This window comes from Xyrauchen texanus, chromosome 29 (assembly GCF_025860055.1).
Source record: "Xyrauchen texanus isolate HMW12.3.18 chromosome 29, RBS_HiC_50CHRs, whole genome shotgun sequence".
Taxonomy (NCBI): Eukaryota; Metazoa; Chordata; class Actinopteri; order Cypriniformes; family Catostomidae; genus Xyrauchen; species Xyrauchen texanus.
In genome coordinates, this window is record NC_068304.1 from 15,689,120 (window position 1) to 15,708,876 (window position 19,757).

The window sequence follows — 19,757 nt, forward strand, 5'->3', positions numbered from 1 at the left end:
TGTGCACAAATTACATTTTAAATTATGGTGTCAACCTTGGAGAAGTTCTAAAACAAAAAGCCAGGTGTTGCTTAGGATAAATTTGAATGTGGTCGCAAAGTAAGATCAACATTTAGATGTTCACTATCACTCAGGGCTTTATAGTGCAGTTTATGAGCAAGACAGAGGATGGGTTTGAACTCTGTTTCCCCTCTCTGATGGAAAACTAAAAGCCTGGAAGAGGTGGCTAAATCCATAAGCTCTATATCTGAGTGCTGAGTGTTATATAGCATACATAGTTTAGTAATTTTAGGTCCAATAACTCTCCTCAACCCCTCTTTTCCATTCTCTTTCTTTATGGCCACATACATACTGGAAATTTGAGATGGTTGACATAGTACTAACTACTGTGCTGTTTTGGCATCTCGTGGCTGTAAACAAGAAACATGGATGCCGACAGTTTATCTTGTTTAGTGTTTGCAAAATAAAGGAATATTAGTGAATGAATACACATATACAAACACGCTCATGACACAAAGTCACTGGGGCAACTTTTTGCCTGCACCACCAAAATGTCGCTGTTGTAGTGATTGAGTGATTCTCAGCAAGTAAACGGTCGATCCAGTACAAAGAAATAGAACTGAATCGAGTGATGACGCAAGATGCACAGCTGAAGTACTTACTGGCTAAACAGCTCGTCAAAATATTTGACTCAAATGATAACCGAATGAGCCATTCCTACTAACTGTCAAAGTTTGCAGAGGATTACAGAGGACTTGCTATGTTCTGAGATATTCATGGCATTAGCCGAATAAAACATTTATAAACCTACAGATGTATGTTTCTGTATTATTTTTGAAATATTTAAATAAATATTTGTAAAAGAATGTCTCGATAATTACAGTAAGTAGACATTTTTACTCAAGTATTTTAATGATGAGTAATATATTAGTTTTCTAGTTGTGTTTGTACGTGATGGACATTTTCAAGAAATCTGAATTTCATTCACATATGTACAGTATCAACTACAACATGCTAAAACGATGCTAAATGCAGATGACTTGTAGCCTTGAGTTCAAAATTAATGAATTGGACTTATACAGGCTAGGTGGCTCTTACAAGTTACTTGACTGGTCACTGATGCAAAGAACCTGTTCAAAATGAATGAATCAATCCTACATACTGAATCTGAATTTTTAAATAACCAAAAATCAATAAAAGAGCTGATAAGTAATAAGCATACGTGTTCTGAGGACATGAACGAGCCTGGGGCCAAATGTACGTTTCTTTGATAACAAACAAAATGCACTGGAAATATGCTAATGCAGTTTTATTAAATAACATTTTGATTAAAACATGTAAAACTTTTCAGTTGAGTGATGCAACTGCAAAGCAGTGCCCCTGCACTGCAAAGACAAGTGCACACACACACAGACACGCTAGAGATCGTTGAGTTGGAACTGATGGAGGGCAATGGGTCCCCCTGAGCATTTTGCCATCCGACCCTTAGACTTTTTTGAGAGCAGGACATTGTACTGGCACCTATACAAGTTATGGGCTGCCCTGTGAGCATGACAGGCAGAAAGTCTTCTGACTTGCTAAACAAACGATTTGACTGCGGCCCCTTGTGCTGTTCACAGGCAGTGAGACCTTCTAAAAGAAAAGTAAAAACTTGTAAAAGCTAATTTATATGTTTATCTCCGGACCAGCGTGGAACATTGCCATTTCCTCACCCCAGGCTCGTCGATCAGAGCCCACCAGTGCCATCTTCTCTAGTTGTGTTTAACAAAGAAAATCACGCTGAGTCAAATTATTAGAACCTAATGAAGTCTCCACACTGCAGTATATCAGAAAGGAACTGATAAGATGACCAACATGCCATGCAATCAATTACGCTTTCCAATTCAGACAGAAAAGCAGAAAAGAAAGCATTATTGAGGGAGGAAGACCAAGGCAGTAGGTGTTTTTTTCTCTTTGGATGCCTGTAAGCAGCCACACAGCTGAGATGAAGGCTGGCCACCACAATACTCTTGCGCTTGGCTTTCTTTTGCCACATCAAACAAGGTCACACATTTCTGTGGACATGAGCGCACCGCACAGACATACCCTCTCACTTTCTCTTACCTCATTTCTCTGTCCTTCCATTGGATGTTTCTGCTCTCTTACACCAAATTGGACACCATCCTTATTTTGTGCCATGCTTATTTTGTACCTTTTTTTGATGACATGCTGCAGATTTGTGCCTCAGTCAGGCAGTTTGAAGGACACAGCATACAGTACAGTGAAGTCCAAACGTCTGAGACTACATACAATTGTATTTATTTTTTTACCTGAAAGGTTTTAGTATTTTGAAAAATGTAAACAAAGAGAAGTTATAATGCAAAATGAAGAGGTGATATTTGAGGATTGCCACTATTTCTAGGTCACTGTCAAATCTGTGACATTGACCATGTTAACGCCTTTGTGAAACATTTTCAAATCATGATGGGATAACAGATCAGATTTTGCACAAGAATGTGGAGTGCTAGCTTGAGTGCATACTGAATTAAAACAAATGGGAAACATTTTAAATATCAATACATTCAGAAATTTTTCAATTTAGCTTCCCATTCATATTGTAATAATGATAATATACAGCACAGTAGTTTGTAATTAAAATAATCAATGATTAATGTTGAACCTTCTTCATTCTTCTCTTCTCATCTTGTTTCTGCTTTCTCTTCCTCTTCTTCAACATCATTGTCTTGTCTTTTTCTGAGAGAGGGCAAATACTGGCACAGGAGTCCAGTGATTATATCTTCCCTGACATTTTTTGTCAGAGTGGATGTTCAAATTATGTTTTTTCATGCTGATTGGAGAGATTTTTGTCATGCTGTCTCATATGAAATTCTATATCTGTCCTGGTGAGGCAGATCCCAGGCTAAGAAATGTCTTTGAGTTCACGAGTAACTAAATTTGATTCTGTACAACAGAAAATGAACTCCTCAAGGTCTTCAGAAATAGTGTAAAGAATGGAAACTACTATTAAGGGTGGAGACCTTGTTGGAAGCAGCACCCTTAACCCCCTGATGTACAGTATTTGTCATTAAATCAGGGATAAAGCAGAGTAGGCCTTTGTGAATTTAACAAGAGATGACAAAGTGGAATCCGAGCAATACTGAGGGCAGTACTATTTTAGCACCAAATTAACCTGTAGGACAATAAAAAAGTATGTTTTCCATTTCAGTAAACACAGCACTTTTGTCAGAAATGGCTCATTAAATCTGAAAAATATGTGAAAATAAGCATTTATTTGCCACTCAAAATACATTGTGCTGAGATATTCCCCATTTTTTCCACGTTTGCCCTCTCCTTGGGGACACGTCAAACAAAGCTCTGTACGGCACTGCTGACTGTGTGATTGCAAATGGCTTTTTTCAGTTTTTCTTTGAAACTCTGAATAGCTGTGGTAATAACATGCTTGAACGCTGAAGCTCCCTGGCATGAGTTCCTCTTTGAAAAGATTTTGAAGCAATGACAGAGGAAGAGCTCTATCATACAATCCCACATATGCTCATCTGAATAGACACTGAGGTGCACCAGCTGTTTGAGTACTGCCCTGTTAATGTGCATCACGTGTCCCAGCTGGCTCCTTACCATGGCCCTTCTCACCCTGCACTCTCCCACTCAGTTTGCCGATTAGCAAATCAAACAACACTTTGACATTTTGGACTGATCCACTAATTGACTTGGACATTAGCTTCAATAACATCTAGTCTGATGAGATGCAGAGCAACTGTACAATGCAGCTGTATGGGAAAAGAGAAGTATCTGACTTGTTGTATTGATCTTTCAACACCTACATGCATTAATGCATTTAGCAGATGCTTTTATTCAAAGCTACTTATGGTGCACTCAACGTTTTATCAGTATGTGAATTCCCTGATAATATAACCTATGACCTTGGCACTAGTGCTTGCTTTACCAGCTGAGCTACAAGAACATTGAAAATTTGGATAGAAATATGTGCCTTTTAAATGGATTTGCTCCTTCCACTTTTATTGATAGGAACCTCAAGGAAAGGACTAGAAACAATAGGGTTATGGAATTGGTAAATGATGCAAGCTTGATTTGAAATCCCAATGGCTGCAAGATCACCACATCTCGATGTTAGCTGGTCTTATAGAATAACTTTACTCTCTACATTTTTGCTAAATTAATTTTACATGGCATTGTTGTAAATATTGCGGCAGTTTCCCGATGAAATAAACATTAGAAATGCTACAACAACAACAACTTTTATTTACTTTAACACAAGTCACGTGTACAACGACAAATGTTTCCCAACCTGTCCATTTTGGCATGGACCCTGGCAGGTGTTCTCCCGCTCCAGGCAGTCGGTCGGGAGCCCATTCACCCTTCGTGGTTGGCGGCCGTTCGTCAACACACAGATGTCGGGCAGCTGTCCGTAATTCTCTCTCTGTCGCACTGCCGTCTTCGGTCTGCCCTTATCCCTCTCGATGGCTAATTAGCCTGATTAGGGGCTGGGTGTGCAGAATTACCCCTATCCTCCGCCACAATCCAATCAGTAGAAATGGCCGTGTCATGTCCATCCACTTATGCAATTCAAGTAATAAGATTGTTTTTTATGTGCTTGAATGAAAAAAACTAGAAATCGAGCTGAATTCCTGTTTTCCTAGTTCTTATAATAAATGAAAACATTTTAAAAAATAAAGTGTTTTCTCAATTTTGAGTAAACAGTCAGTTTATTGGTTATTCCATTTTGAAGACAAAAAAATATACAATGATCTGAAGGTACACGGACAGTGTTGCCTCCTCTGCTTTAAAAGTTTCCCAACTATGTACAATTACATGTTTAGTTGCATTGAATCTAGAATAGTTTTTCCCTATACTGTCAGAACAGACTTACAACCCATTTATCCACCAGTTGAGAACCATCTGTCAAGAATTTGTACTATGTAGGACCAGTGGCGGACCGTGCATTTTAAGTCTAGGCCTTCAATATGATTCATGCTATTAAGAAAAGAGTTTCACAATGAACAAGACACCCTATGTCTTTGGGCATCATACATTATGTCACAGCTAACTAGTAATACCAAATGACATTTTTAAAATACGGCCACGCATGAAGGGAACTTGAAACAACACTTAATGCTCAAGCAAGCCTAATTTTAACTGCAGCATGACTGTTTTGTGAAAAGAATGTCTCCCGAACAGACATTCAAAAATCATAATTTTTCATATGAATCTACCAAGGAGGTCTATAATACCTGGAAAAATCGATCTAATAATATTTGCAATTTAAACGTTGCGTGCAATAAATGTAGTTTTGTCAGGGTACATGATTGTGCTGCGTTCCATTCAAGTTGGATGAGGGATATTCCTACTTGATATCTCTGACCATAAATGCATTCCATTCACAGATATTCAGAACTGTAACACTTCTATTAGTTTAGCAGGCGTTTGACTCTCATTAGAGATCTCTCTCTCAACTGATAAACAATCTGCAGCGCTAGAATTTGTGCTTCAGGTGTACAATTATCAAAAGAGAATATAATGTTTTATACACCTTTTTCTGCAGGCATTTGTTAAACTTTTTTGAAATTTGTTATTAAAGCTTAATATTTGATCTGAAAGGCATCGATATTACTTAATAAATTGAATGTTTATCACTTACTTTGTAAACCTCCCTGAGTGTCGAAATGTTTTTGTGACATCATGCACTTGCATCTCAGCGAAATCAGAGTTGAGAATTTCTGCACGAGCCTACACCTTGTAATTCTGACTTCAAGATGCATTCCATTACACATTTCCTAGTAGGAAGTTATAAAATCCGACTTTCTGAGTTGAAAGGAATGCAGCAATACTTTTCAAAACTTGATCCGACTTTGAATTCAAGCAGCATAATTTACACTTAGAAAACTCCTGTTGCTATAACAATGCAAAAAGCACTAACCAATTTACTTGAAGTGAAAATCAGTCCTCCTTTCCTGTTTAATAAATTAAGCCATCACACGGTCATGCAGAACATCTCGTGTTTTTAAATCTTTCTCAACGGCAATACCAGAAGTGATTACAGCCAACTCATCAGCAAGATCTCGCACTCTTCGCTTTCAAATTATGTACATCACTTAAAGTGTGATTGCGTCACTCAAGGCCAGCTAGAAGGCCTCGACCGGGACATACCCTAAAGATCACACCCACCAAGAACAAATAAATCAATCTGATTGGCTGATGAATCTGACAATCTGACTCTAGTTGCCCATTCATATGCACTGTCGAAAGATTCTGAAGAAATTCTGAAGGCCTGACGGGTGAAGCTCAGACTCGTGTGCTGCTTCGGCTAAGGAGCATGTCTTCGGGCATGCAATTTGTGAAAAAGTTGACACACTTTGCTTGTAAGCATCAATGAATCAATTGGGGATTGTGAATGAAAGTATGAAAAATATTTAGTTGGCATGTCAGGAATTTGCCTCTGTGTAGGACTGAGAGGAGGGACAGGACTGTATATCCAAGGATGGTTGCATGTGGGGTATGTCATTGTCAGAAACAATCCCTGCTTCTCACTAGCTTAAAGAGTGATTGATGGAGAGCAAAAATAGACATGAAAGAGTCATAATGTTGCTCGGCGTAAAAGAAGAATGACAGTAAGATGGACATAAAGTTATTTGATGCCTGGCTGAGAAAACAGCAAGCTAAAAAAACCTCTCTCCCTTTTTACCGTTGATCTAAAATCCCCAACACTGCAATTTCCTCAGAGTTTTAAAAGCTAGATGATTACTTTTCATTCTTAATGAAGACAAGCTTTGCTTTGCTAAGTGGAAGGCAACCAGAAAGTGACATAATTGACCAGAAAAGCCCTCAGCAGATTCATTGTGGTCTCGCATGCTGTAAATGCAGCATTTATTCATTGTAGGGATGACAGAAAATTGACTTGTTGATCTTTTAAAATAGCAACTCTTTACCGCTTTTGCCCTTTGTTCCCAATTACGTTTGACTGTCGTAAAATACTCTTCAAGAGTACTTCAAAACACACACACACACACACACACACGCACAAATTATATATTCTTTGAAATATTTTATAATGCTTTATATAGAAATGTCTGAGAATATAGTTTGAATTCTGCGAGTTACTGACAAGTATGAACTATGTCAAGAAAGAACATGTATTTCTTCCATGAGTTAATTCAAACTTAAAGGAATAGTTCACCCTAAAATGAAATATTATTATTTACTTACCATTATGTCATTCTAATCTGGTTTATGTGAGCTTCAAAAAGGAACAAAAATATATCATAAATGTAATCCATAAGATTTGTGTCCTATATTCCAAGTGTGAAGCCATGCTATTGCTTTATGTGAAGAAGAGAGTGAATATTAAGTTGCTATTCACTGATAATCCTGTCCTCCACTGTAAAATTAAGGGGAATAGTTTGTATGAATAATGACTTAAATTTGTGTCTGTTTGGCACACAGAGCTATATATCATATGACTTCAGAAGACATGGCATATATTGCATGAATCATATGGACCTTTTTATTGTGTTTTTGTTTGTTTTTGGAGCTTGACAAACATGGTCACTATAAATTGTCATTCTATGGAAAACAAATTGTAAAATCATACAGATTTGGAACAAATTTTCTGGGTAAACTATTAGCACGCACATTAAAAGTCACATACGAATTTTGGTGCAAGATTGTATGTGTGGTATCTCAAGTAACTGAATAGAAATCTTTCATTTTGTTTTTTAGATTGTGTGTATTGGAGCACAAGAAGAGGAATACAAAGTTGATTGTGTACCAGGATTTCAAGAAAAAGAGTACCAAGTCGAGTACAGTGGAGGTTTCCTCAAAGATGTTCCTCTGCTGCAAGGTATGGAAATTATGTCATCAGCATTGTTAGAGAAGGTTTGTTAGTAATGTTTGCTTGTTTCATATCAGTTTCTCTATCATGCTCTCATTTGCATTTTGGTTGCTCATCTGTACATGTATGAGCTACATCTGTATGCCATCTGAAGTGAGGACAGTTCTCCAGGGCTTTTGAGAATGTTGATTGTACATTATTCGTATTATCATGCACAATATTATTTCATTTATTAAAAAAAAAAAGAGGAAATTAAAAGCTGCAGTGTCCAAACAAAACTATAAAATGCTCTGGTGCTCATAAATTATTCTGTTTGATTGTGCTGATGTTTAAAAAGTCTTTGTGTGATTTCTCTCTCTTCCACTGTCTGCCACTTGTGAACAGAATCTCCGGGGGACAACTTTCTGTATAAAGGCAGACTAACACTGAGAGTCTGCCAGACATGTAGCGCAAATGCGACGGCATCTAGACACTCTCTGTCTGTATCTTTCTCTTTTCAAGGAAATTAAGACAGATATAAGAATAATGTTTTTAACTTTAGAACAGGTAACCCTTACTCTTACCTCATCAAACAGGAACATGAAATTAAAACAACAGAGAAAGAAAGGCAGAGAAATAAAATGTACAGCTGATGTGTATATTATTTTTGATGCTAAAGAGATTTTCTTGTATCCCAGCTTAATATGCAGACTGTAAGTTAGTCATTTGTGGCTTGATTTCAATTAAAAGTGTAAACACTGTTGCTCAGCATCTCCCATCAGACAATTTTTGCATTAACATGAGAAAGTTTAACTTCCTCTGAGGTGTGATTTGAAGCTTGTTGCATCAGCAGCATGGGAGACCCGGGCTCTGATCCCGCACTGAAACCAAGATGTCAATTTTTGGACATTTCACCCGGAAAATGGAGCTCACACATGCCTAGCAACACTAACAGCTTTGGCCACTGGGGGCAGTGTTTTGCATTTCAGCAAGCACTGACCGATTTTAGCTAAAAAAAAATGTTTTTAAGTAAACCTAATGTTTCTGATTTCACTTTGAGATCAGTGTGAATCCAACAATGTTTTGTTTGTCTGTTTCCAGCAAGCGAAGGACTTTTTCAAATTCAGCAAAAAGAAAATGTTCCCAATGGTTAGGAGTACACTAGCATAAAGATGGCTTCAAAGGCTTACTGAAAGTCCTAAAACGCTAATTTCATAGGGACTGTAAGAAAGCAGCCTTTTCCTCGCAGGTCTTTGTGTTTGCAAAAAAAAAACCCTCTCCTGAGACCCCAAGAATCAGAGTGATTAATGAAATTACAGTCTAATTACACATTAAGCATGCACTTCCCCAAAGAATACTCCTACACTGCCTCACACAAAACCAGCAACTCCTCGAGTGTTTGAAGAGCAACAACATATTAATCAGTTCTTTGGATAAATGATAATCAATATGTTGCCTGATGGGACTGAAACCTGCCCACCCCTCAAGCCAAACATGAGAAATTAATAAAATAAGTGTAAAAATGCAATCCACCATGTGGTGTTCACCACAGAGATGTATAGAGTTCTTGTGCAGTTTATGAATACAAATCAGACTGGGGACCAGACATGCTGCATAGGTCAGTTCTGCAGTGAGAGCCAAGTGGACTGTGGCTTCACTCAAGCAGGATAAAATACATGTGTGAGGGGCTTGTACTACACAAATCCCTGTTTGTGGAAAATCTGTGTAGCTGATATATTATTATTATATATTTTTTAAATGGTATAATGTTTTATTCTTTTGCCAATTTTTTATTTAATAACGTATACATATAACTATTATATTTAGCAGATGTGGAAAGTAACAGATTACATCTACTCTCATTCCAGTCGTTGAGTATGTTTCTCAAACTTTTCTACTTTTTTTAAGTATACATATATAATAGTGCTTTTTCTTGAAGTACTCAACTTCACTGCAGTTTTATTTCAGTATAAAAAAAAAAAGCATAGCAAGTTATGCTTGGAAGAAAGTTATAAGCGCTAAATCTGTTTATAAACTAAGACGCGCTGTGCACGGCATGACGGAAGCCTGCAGTGCACAGCGGCTTTCATAGCTTTTTCAAGACTTTCTATCCTATCACTATACAAGAACTGTAATACAGTGATTTTCTGCATATTTCATTTTAATCTGGAAAGGAGCTGTTCATTCAGGTACTAGGGAACTGTCGGAACACTTTTAACCACTGAACAAACTTTGCTTGTTTTTAAGGAAGGCAGTGTTTTAACTGTGTCAAAGATTAACACAATGTATTGTTTGACATGTATGTGGGGATATCTTGTTTACTTGCTACTATATGTCTAAAACAAACTTTTTAATACCTAGAAAGATACAATGACAATAGTGTTGGAAATTAATGGGGACTCAGGGCAAAAATGCCACAGAAATTGACAAAAATATCACAGAAAAAAGGGCAAAAAATGGCCATGCAACGAGTTCAAGTGTTTTATTAATAATATCTGATATAGTTACAATTACATATATTGCAATCTTCTTTTGACTTTTCACTAAACATAATTTTTTTTCCCTCTGGCTGTTATTGCTTTGATTTGAAGGTATTGTTGATTTACAGCTCAATAGAGCATTAACCATAAAAAAATGTTTTTTATCTCACATTTCCTTTTTTCTGACACAATTGGTTAGGTTTAAGGGAGGGAGGTGGGTTTTGTTGATTTAAAACTTGATATAACATTAATCTTAAAAACCTCATCTGTTTAGGTAAACATTTAATACACTTTAAGCCCCACACTGTAAACTTTTCACCTCTGAAATGCCCCGAAATGTGGAAGTGCTCAAATAATATAATTTTGCTAAAATATCACCACAGTCAATTAATTTTCATGAGATTAGGCCCATATAAAGAAGCAATGAGGAGCATAGAAACTGTAGAGCAGTATTACTCAATTGGCTCCAATAATTTTTGTCTTGCCCTCCATCTAATTTTGGCAAAATCCCCTCCCATTCTAATTATCAGAACACTCTCTGTGCAGAACTCAGCTGTAATTTAACAACAACATTCAACGGCTTGCACATCGACATTCAATGGTGAGTTTAACAACATTCAGTGATGTGTGCAACAGCGTTCAGTTATTGTTAGAGCACAGATTTGGACCAGAATGTGCTTGTTTACGTTTCTCTGGCCATCATATTTAACAAAAGAGAAATCGGTGATCAAAAGCAAACCTTAAAAGAAAATGCACAGAAAACATAGCTTTTATTCTCCATCCTTCACACGTTAAACAGGTTTGTCTCATCTGTTCATGGTATGTAAAGCTTGTAAAAACTGTTAATTAAGTGCTACTGAGCCTGCATACTAAATCCTAAACGTTTCCCAAACGAATCCCAAACTCATTTTCCACTCATTTTATGGGAAGATTATAGAGGAAGAATAGACATTTTCTCTTTCTTCAGTTTTAAATGTATTCTTAAAAGTTCTATACAGTTGAAGTGAGAAGTTTACATACACCTTAGCCAAATACATTTAAACTCAGTTTTTCACAATTCCTGACATTTAATAGTAGAAAACATTACCTGTCTTATGTCAGTTAGGATCAATACTTTATTTTAAGAATGTGAAATGTCAGAATAATAGTAGAGAGAATGATTTATTTTAGCTTTTATTTCTTTCATCACATTCCCAGTTGGTTAGAAGTTTACATACGCTTTGTCAGTATTTGGTACTGTAGCATTGCCTTTAAATTGTTCAATTGGGTCAAACGTTTTGGGTAGACAAAACTTAGGGTAGACAAGCTTCTCACAATAAGTTGCTGGAATTTTGGCCCATTCCTTCAGACAGAAGGTTTGTAGGCCTCCTTGCACACACATGCGTTTTCAGTTCTGCCCACAAATTTTCTATCGGATTGAGGTCAGGGCTTTGTGATGGCCACTCCAATACCTTGACTTTGTTGTCCTTAAGCCATTTTGGAGGTATACGTGGGGTCATTGTCCTTTTGGAAGACCCATTTGCGACCAAGCTTTAACTTCCTGTCAGATGTCTTGAGATGATGCTTCAAAATATCCACATAATTTTTCTTCCTCATGATGCCATCACCAGTCCCTCCTGCAGCTAAGAACCCCCACAACATGATGCCACCACCCCAATAATTCATGGTTGGGATGGTGTTCTTCATCGTACAAGCCTCATCCTTTTTCCTCCAAACATAAAGAAGGTCATTATGACCAAACAGTTACATTTTTGTTTCATTAGACCAGAGGACATTTCCAAGATATTTGTCCCCATATGCACTTGCAAACTGTAGTCTGGCTTTTTTATGGTGGTTTTGGAGCAGTGGCTTCTTCCTTGCTGAGCAGTCTTTCATGTTATGTATAGGACTCATTTTACTCTGGATATAGATGCTTGTCCACCTGTTTGCTTCAGCATCTTCACAAGGTCCTTTGCTGTTGTTCTGAGATTGATTTGCATTTTTCGCACTAAAATACGGTCATCTCTAGGTGACAGAATGCGTCTCCTTCCTGAGCGGTATGATAGCTGTGTGGTCCCATGGTGTTTTTCCCTGTGTACTATTGTATGTACAGATGAAATGGTACCTTCAGGCATTTGGAAATTGCTTGGTCTTGGCTAATTTCTTTTATTTTTCCCATGATGTCAAGCAAAGAGGCACTGAGTTTGAAGGTAGGCCTTAAAATACATCCACAGATACACCTCCAATCATGGCTATCTGTGTAAAGTCTTGACATAATTTTCTGGAATTTTCCAAGATGTTTAAAGGCACAATTAACTTAGTGTATGTAAACTTCTGATCCACTGGAATTGTGATTATAGTCAAGTAAAATTGAAACAATCTGTCTGTAAGCATTTGTTGGAAAAAAATACTCATGTCAAGCACAAAGTAGATGTCCTAAACAACTTGCCAAAACTGTAGATTGCAAATATGAAATCTGTGGAGTGGTTACAAAATTATTTTAAATGTCTTCAATCGAAGTGTATGTAAAGTTCTAACTTCAACTGTATTTGATAGCTATCGTTTTCTTATGTGGGTTGATATTGTCAAAGAGATGGGCTTCAGCAGATCTTAATGTTCCATTTTTAGAGTTTGTAAAAGAAAAGCCCCAATATGTCAAAATGATCACAATGTTTTTATTTTTAAATTAAATTTGATAAAAATGTATATGTTAGTTGAGGTTTGTGGCAGGGCGGAGGGCGGAGGGCAGGGCCAGGTCGTGATTCTGCACACCCAGCCCCTAATCAGGATAATCAAGCCTCATAGAGGGATAAAGGCGGACTGGAAGCTGCAGTGCGATGGAGAGAAAGATCCGACACCTGTGTCTTTTTGTTTCAGTTTTATATTAAACTATTATTTATATTGTCAAGCCGGTTCTCGCCTCCTCCTTCCCATTAATCCCTTTACAAGGTTATTAAAGGAATAGTTCACGCAAAAATAAAAATTTTCTCATCATTTACTCGCACTCATGCAATCCCAGATGTGTTTGTCTCTCTTCAGAACACATGTTTTTGGAAGTTCTTATAGACTGCAATACTGTTTCCACACAAAAGCAGCTTATACAGCTGTCTGAGCAAGGAGCTTAGTCTGAGGCATCTCCTCTTCTTCAAACTGATTCAAACAGCTCTCCTTTTTGACCATTCCATCATGGTGCTGCAGTTGACATATCCAAACCAGCCAAATGAGGCATCTACATTTACATTTATGCATTTGGCAGACACATTAATCCAAAGCAACTTGCAGTGCACATATTACAGGGACAATACCCCCGGAGCAACCTGGAGTTAAGTGTCTTGCTTAAGGACACAATGGTGGTGGCTGTGGGGATCGAACCAGCGACCTTCTGATTTACAGTTATGTGCATTTCCATTGACGCTGCATCCGACGACTGGCCGGGCTCGGCCTTCGACCCCGCGCCGTCGACATTAGCGGACATGAGCACGGGCACCAGCATGGACTCGGAGATCGTCCGCATCCTATCTAAAGCCGTGGAAGACCTCGGGCTCGACTGGTCTTCTCCGGAAGAACCCGCCCGCAGCCGGCTGGACGAGTGGTTCCTACAGGGGCGCCGGCAGGCCCTCGACAGAGACCCTCCCTTTCTTCCCGAAGTTCACGACGAACTCACAAAGTCGTGGAAAGCCCCGCACTCTGCTCGCCTGAAGCCTTCTTTCTCTTCCTCGCTCTCCTCGGTAGACGGCGCGAGAGAAAGAGGCTACGAGGGAACCCCGCCCCTCGAGGAGGCTGTGGCCAACCATCTGTGCCCACCCTCCACCGCTGGATGGAAAGCCAAAGCTTCTCATCCCTCGAAGCCCTGCCGATCTACCTCAGCTCTCGCCGGTCGCGCATACGCCGCCGCCGGCCAAGCTGCGTCAGCGCTTCATTCCAAGGAAGAAAAAGAGAGAGTGCGTGTCTCGCAAAAGCCGGACCACTCTCTCCAAAATGTGTAAAACATTACCCAGTCCCCTTACAGGCAGCTGGAAATGTCTGTACAGCAGTCAATGGACCAGTCACAGAACTCGCTCACCTGCAAACAAACGCCGTTTTAACGGCGACACACAAAAATCACAAAAAGAGTCATTTTCTGCTTGTGTCACTATTGGTCACGTGTCCACACTAAGGTGCGCATTCCCACATATCAATACTGTCCAAACAGTGCCGAATACTTCCCCAGCTCCAGCTGGACGCCCCATAAATGTAGATCGTGTGCCTGTTGTCATGTATGCACCACTACACACAAGCACTGTTCCCACAGTTATAAACACTTCCCCAGTAAAAGCGGGAAATACTATAAAGTTAGCACGCGTGCCTGCTGTCATGCATGCACCCCTACACACAAACACTGTATGCATGGCCAGAAACCCCCCGCCGCGAGTGGGAGGCTTTATGAAAGTGCCGCGCGTGCCTACTACAGTATATGCACCCCCACCCATAAGTGCTGCCCATACAGTTTCAAACAGTTCTCTGGCTCATGCCGCGAGCATCACAGATGCGAAGCACGAGCCAAGAAACTCCCCGCTAAGAGCGGGAAGCTTTATGAAAGTGACGCGCGTGCCTATTACAATGTATGCACCCCCACCCGTAAACACTGTCGATACAGTTTCAAACATTTCTCCAGCTCATGCTGCGAGCATTACGGAGATAGCACGCGTGCCTGTAATCTCACACGCACCCCTGCACTCGGCACTCAACAAAGCTGCTCAGCGCGCGCCCGCGCTTCTGAGAGCTGTAAGCTCAGTGTTAGCAGAAGGCGATTCACCGGTGGGGCCCATACGTCACTGCGACACGCCCCCAGCCAGCATTCAGCCCATATCTGTGCGAGCAAAAGCCTGGGAAAAAATCCCCGACATACCGAAATGGGTTTTGAACATAATAAAACACGGTTACTCGCTTCAATTCGCTCGCAGACCACCCCGCTTTTCAGCGGTGGTGGAGACGAAAGTGAGGAAAGATGTTTCACATGTTCTACGCACCGAGGTGCTCAAACTGATAGAGAAGGGCGCTATAGAAACTGTCCCTCCCTCTATGAGTGAGGCGGGTTTTTACAGCCGCTATTTTCTCGTCCCGAAAAAGGACGGTGGCCTCCGCCCCATCCTAGATCTCAGACAACTGAACAAAGCTTTAATGATTCGCTCGTTCAGAATGTTAACGACCAAACATATCCTCGCGCAAGTTCGACCCGGGGATTGGTTCCTATCAGTGGATTTGAAAGACGCTTACTTTCACATTCCGATAGTGCCTCATCACAGGCCTTTTCTGAGATTCGCTTTCGAGGGACAGTCATACCAGTACACAGTACTACCATTCGGCCTATCATTGGCCCCCCGTACATTCACAAAATGTATGGACGCAGCACTTTCCCCCCTGAGACAGCGGGGAGTGCGAATACTGAATTACCGCGACGATTGGCTAATCATAGCACAATCAGAGAGTCAGTTAACAACGCACATATCATCAGAGCGCGCGCTCGCTATTCGGCGCCTTGCAACATCATTCAGACCGGGCGCGCACGCCCCCGTCAAACGATTTCAAAGGATGCTCGGTCTCATGGCCTCGGCATCAGCTGTACTCCAGCTAGGATTGTTGCACATGCGTCCTCTCCAACGCTGGCTCAAGAGCCGTGTCTCCACTCACGCGTGGCGCTCGGGCCACTTTTTAATCAGAGCGAATCACAGCTGTATAAAAGCCTTGACGCCCTGGAAAGCCGTCAACTGGTATCAAACCGGCGTGAGTCTGGCCGTGAACACACGGAGAAAAATGATCACGACAGATGCCTCCAAAATAGGATGGGGGGCCCTTTACGAGGGCAGGCCTGTCTCCGGCTTTTGGTCAAACCCGGAAAAGTGCCTACATATAAACTGTCTGGAAATGAAAGCGGTCGCCTTGGCTCTCAGAGCCCTGCTTCTGTACCTGAAAAACGAACACGTCCTGGTCCGAACGGACAACATGACGGTAGTATCGTATATAAATCGCCAGGGTGGACTCAGGTCAAGCTCCCTGCTCTCTATGGCCAGGGAGCTCATCTTATGGTCACAGCACAACCTGCGCTTGCTGAGAGCAGCGCATGTGCCAGGCGTCCTGAACCAGGGAGCGGACATGCTGTCCAGAGACAAAGTTCTCCCAGGGGAATGGTCTCTCCACCCCCTGACGGCTCAGTGGTTATGGCAAACCTTTGGCGAGGCAGAGGTCGACCTCTTCGCCTCCAGGGAAAATGCGCACTGCCCTCTTTTCTTCTCAAAAAGCACGGACGCTTCGCCCAAGTCTGGCCGAACCGCCCCTTGTATGCTTTTCCCCGATCGCGATGCTACCTCAGGTCATCAGTCGGATCAGGGAAGTGAAATGTGCAGTGCTCCTGGTAGCCCCACTCTGGAAGAACCAGATGTGGTTTCCAGAACTGATGCAGATGATGCAATCTGCCCCATGGCCGATTCCGTTGAGGCTGGACCTCCTCAGGCAGGCCAACGGGATGATTCTTCATCCCCGCCCCGATCTGTGGGCCCTTCATGCATGGCCCCTCAACGGGTTCCCGAGAACCTCCCCAGTGGCGTGTTGAGAACCATCACTGAGGCGCGAGCGCCCTCTACGAGGCGCTTATATGCCCAAAAGTGGAAAGCGTTCAGTGACTGGTGTGATATCAAGACCTTGAACCCCAAATCGTGCGAGATACCAAGTGTACTCGCCTTCTTGCAAGAGCTGCTGGAGGCGGGCCGCACACCCTCCACGCTCAAAGTCTATGTGGCTGCCATAGCGGCGTCACACAATCCTGACAAGGGACGCTCATTAGGGAAAAACGGCCTAATAAAGGATGAACCCTCCTCGCCCCCCCCTCGGTGCCGATCTGGGACCTGGCCACGGTCCTGGACGCACTCAAGAGTGCCCCGTTCGAACCTCTCCGAACCGTGCACCTTAAACCGCTCTCGCTCAAAACTGCGCTCTTGCTGGCGCTCGCCTCAGTCAAGAGAGTGGGCGACCTGCACGCGCTGTCATCAAGCGCTGCTTGCCTGGAATTTGGACCTAACGACTGCAGAGTTGTCCTTAGGCCAAAGCACGGGTATATTCCTAAAGTGCTCTCCACACCCTTCAGAGTACAGGTTATATATCTGGCAGCGCTATCGTCTCCAGCAGACGAAAGCGACGCTAATTTACTCTGCCCGGTCAGGGCGCTCAGAGTATATTTGGAACGTTCTGCCCCGTTCAGACAGACGGAACAATAATTCGTATGCTTTGGTGGCCGCACTAAAGGTCTCGCAGTTTCAAAGCAAAGAATATCGCGCTGGATAGTGGATGCTATAGCGCTGGCTTATGAAGCCAAGGGCCTTCAATGCCCCTTAGGCGTCAGAGCTCACTCTACGAGGAGCATGGGCTCCTCGTGGGCGTGGTCGAGTGGGATACCCATTGAAGATATTTGTGCGGCGGCATGCTGGGCCTCGCCTTCGACATTTATCAGGTTTTATAACCTACAGGTCCCCTCATGGCATTCCAGCCTGACTGTAGTATGAACTGGAGTATGTATTTGCTGAGCATTATCTCCTCCCTTATAAGGTCCATCTCTGACTGACTTAGAGGGTTTTTTATGCATATCAGTAAGTAGAAAAAATCAGTACATAAGATATGTGCTTATGTTTTTACTATGAGCGCCCCACCATGGGCCACCTTGGGGCAAAGGCGCTCTGTATTATCCCATTATATAGCTCGCCGTTGGCCGGCTTGTTGAATAATCACTTTGCTTTAAGGCTCAGGCATCTGCCTCTGGCTTTATAGAGCGAAGTCAGCACGCACAGCGTTTTGCATGGTGTTCCCATAGCGTAAGCTACTTACGCAATAGGAGAGACCTCTCGAGAGGGAACGACTCGGTTACTAACTTAACCTCGGTTCCCTGAGAGGAGGGAACGAGTATTGCGTAAGCTGCCGTGCTTGTGCTTGGTCAGTTTGCTTCAGTCGATTGAACCTAAAGAACTCTCATGATGGGGCGCCTAATATATAGCCCTAGCCATGCCCATCTTGGCGGGCTCTGAGCGCGAAGCGTGCGCCCATTGGTCGCGCGTTCAGAGTCACCCCGCCATTGGTTCAAGCAAGTTGCCGCAGCACAGCCAATGACCGAGCTGCCTCGCTCATTGCTGTCTGCTGTGCAGCTGCAATGCGTTTTACATAAAGACTTCAATATTTCTCGAGAAACGGAGTTTTCCCATAGCGTAAGCTACTTATGCAATACTCGTTCCCTCCTCTCAGGGAACCGAGGTTACGTTAGTTTTTATAACTGTGACCTTAATTGCCTACATCTGTAAGATGTTTGTATCTTAACGACCGTTCCACAGGTGCATGTTCATTAATGGTTTATGGTTCATTGAACAAGCATTGGTAAAGTTATTTGGATTTGTAAAAAAAATTAAATACAGTGTCCTGAAAAAGGGACGTTTCTTTTTTTGATGAGTTTATAATCGTTAATTTTGTTTAGGCATGTATGTACTGTATATAGCTTATTCAAATGATATGATAATAAACTATGACTTAAAGAATATATGTGTTGCATGTAGGACAACAGGCATTTTTAGTATTTTGTTATTTTGCTAATATGTTTTCAATAATATGCATTTTTTTCACATTATATATTTTTATATAGGCCTTTTCTATATCATATGTTGTGATAAATCAGATTTCACATTTGTATGGTTTTAACCTGAAAGCTTTGTAAATGTCAGCTGGAGCTGCAATAGGTATTTACATTGAAAAAAATTATAAAATAAATAAAAACATAATTTCAAAAGTCCACCACACGCCACTAATATATACAGTATATTGGCATGTTAATATGTTACTTACAATAAAAGTGGTAGCAAAGTTTGGCCACCACCAAGTTTTTATTTTGATAATCTGTATCCCGCAAGAAAGTAATTGAAGATCTTTACTGTAGATTATGGTTGTAATTACACAATAATTATCATTTAACAATAAACCTTTTTAATGTTTTTAAGGCTTTCAAATTCATCATTGAACTTCAACTTCAGTTTACCTAGAATTCTGTTTAATCAGAATGATGGGAAAATCTTTTCATGGGTTAATCAGACTCTGCGTACTCTCATGGATTCCTGCCATGATCGTCAGTGCTTGTCAAAGAAAAAAAAACTGTTCATCATGATTGTCACAATTCAGTGCGCCGTGGCTCCACTGAGATTCAAAGTTATGTCTTCAAGCTTTCCTTCAACTCCTCTGGGATCAGCATAATATCTTGCTGGCACAGCTTCGGGTCTCAGCGGGAATCTAGCGTCTCTGCCAAAGTGCCTTTCTACTCCGTCTCCTCTTCCCAAATTGACAGTCGTGTCAACAGGTTGCACAGCTAAACGATGAAGAATGGTGCAGTCGTTTGCCAAGATAGGACTGTGCTGCAGTTTGCATGATGAGTTTTTTTTGTGTAGTGTTTATGAGTGTGACTAGGCATG

General features: G+C 41.2%; 1 protein-coding gene across 1 annotated transcript in view; it reads left to right on the top strand.

The window, feature by feature from the left end:
• Positions 1–19,757, top strand: part of LOC127623370 (cadherin-13-like) — a 532,010-nt gene that overhangs the window by 122,537 nt on the left and 389,716 nt on the right. The window contains exon 2 of the mRNA XM_052097812.1: positions 7,735–7,855. Coding sequence (XP_051953772.1) covers positions 7,735–7,855 — 121 coding nt within the window. The remainder of the gene's footprint in view (positions 1–7,734; positions 7,856–19,757) is intronic.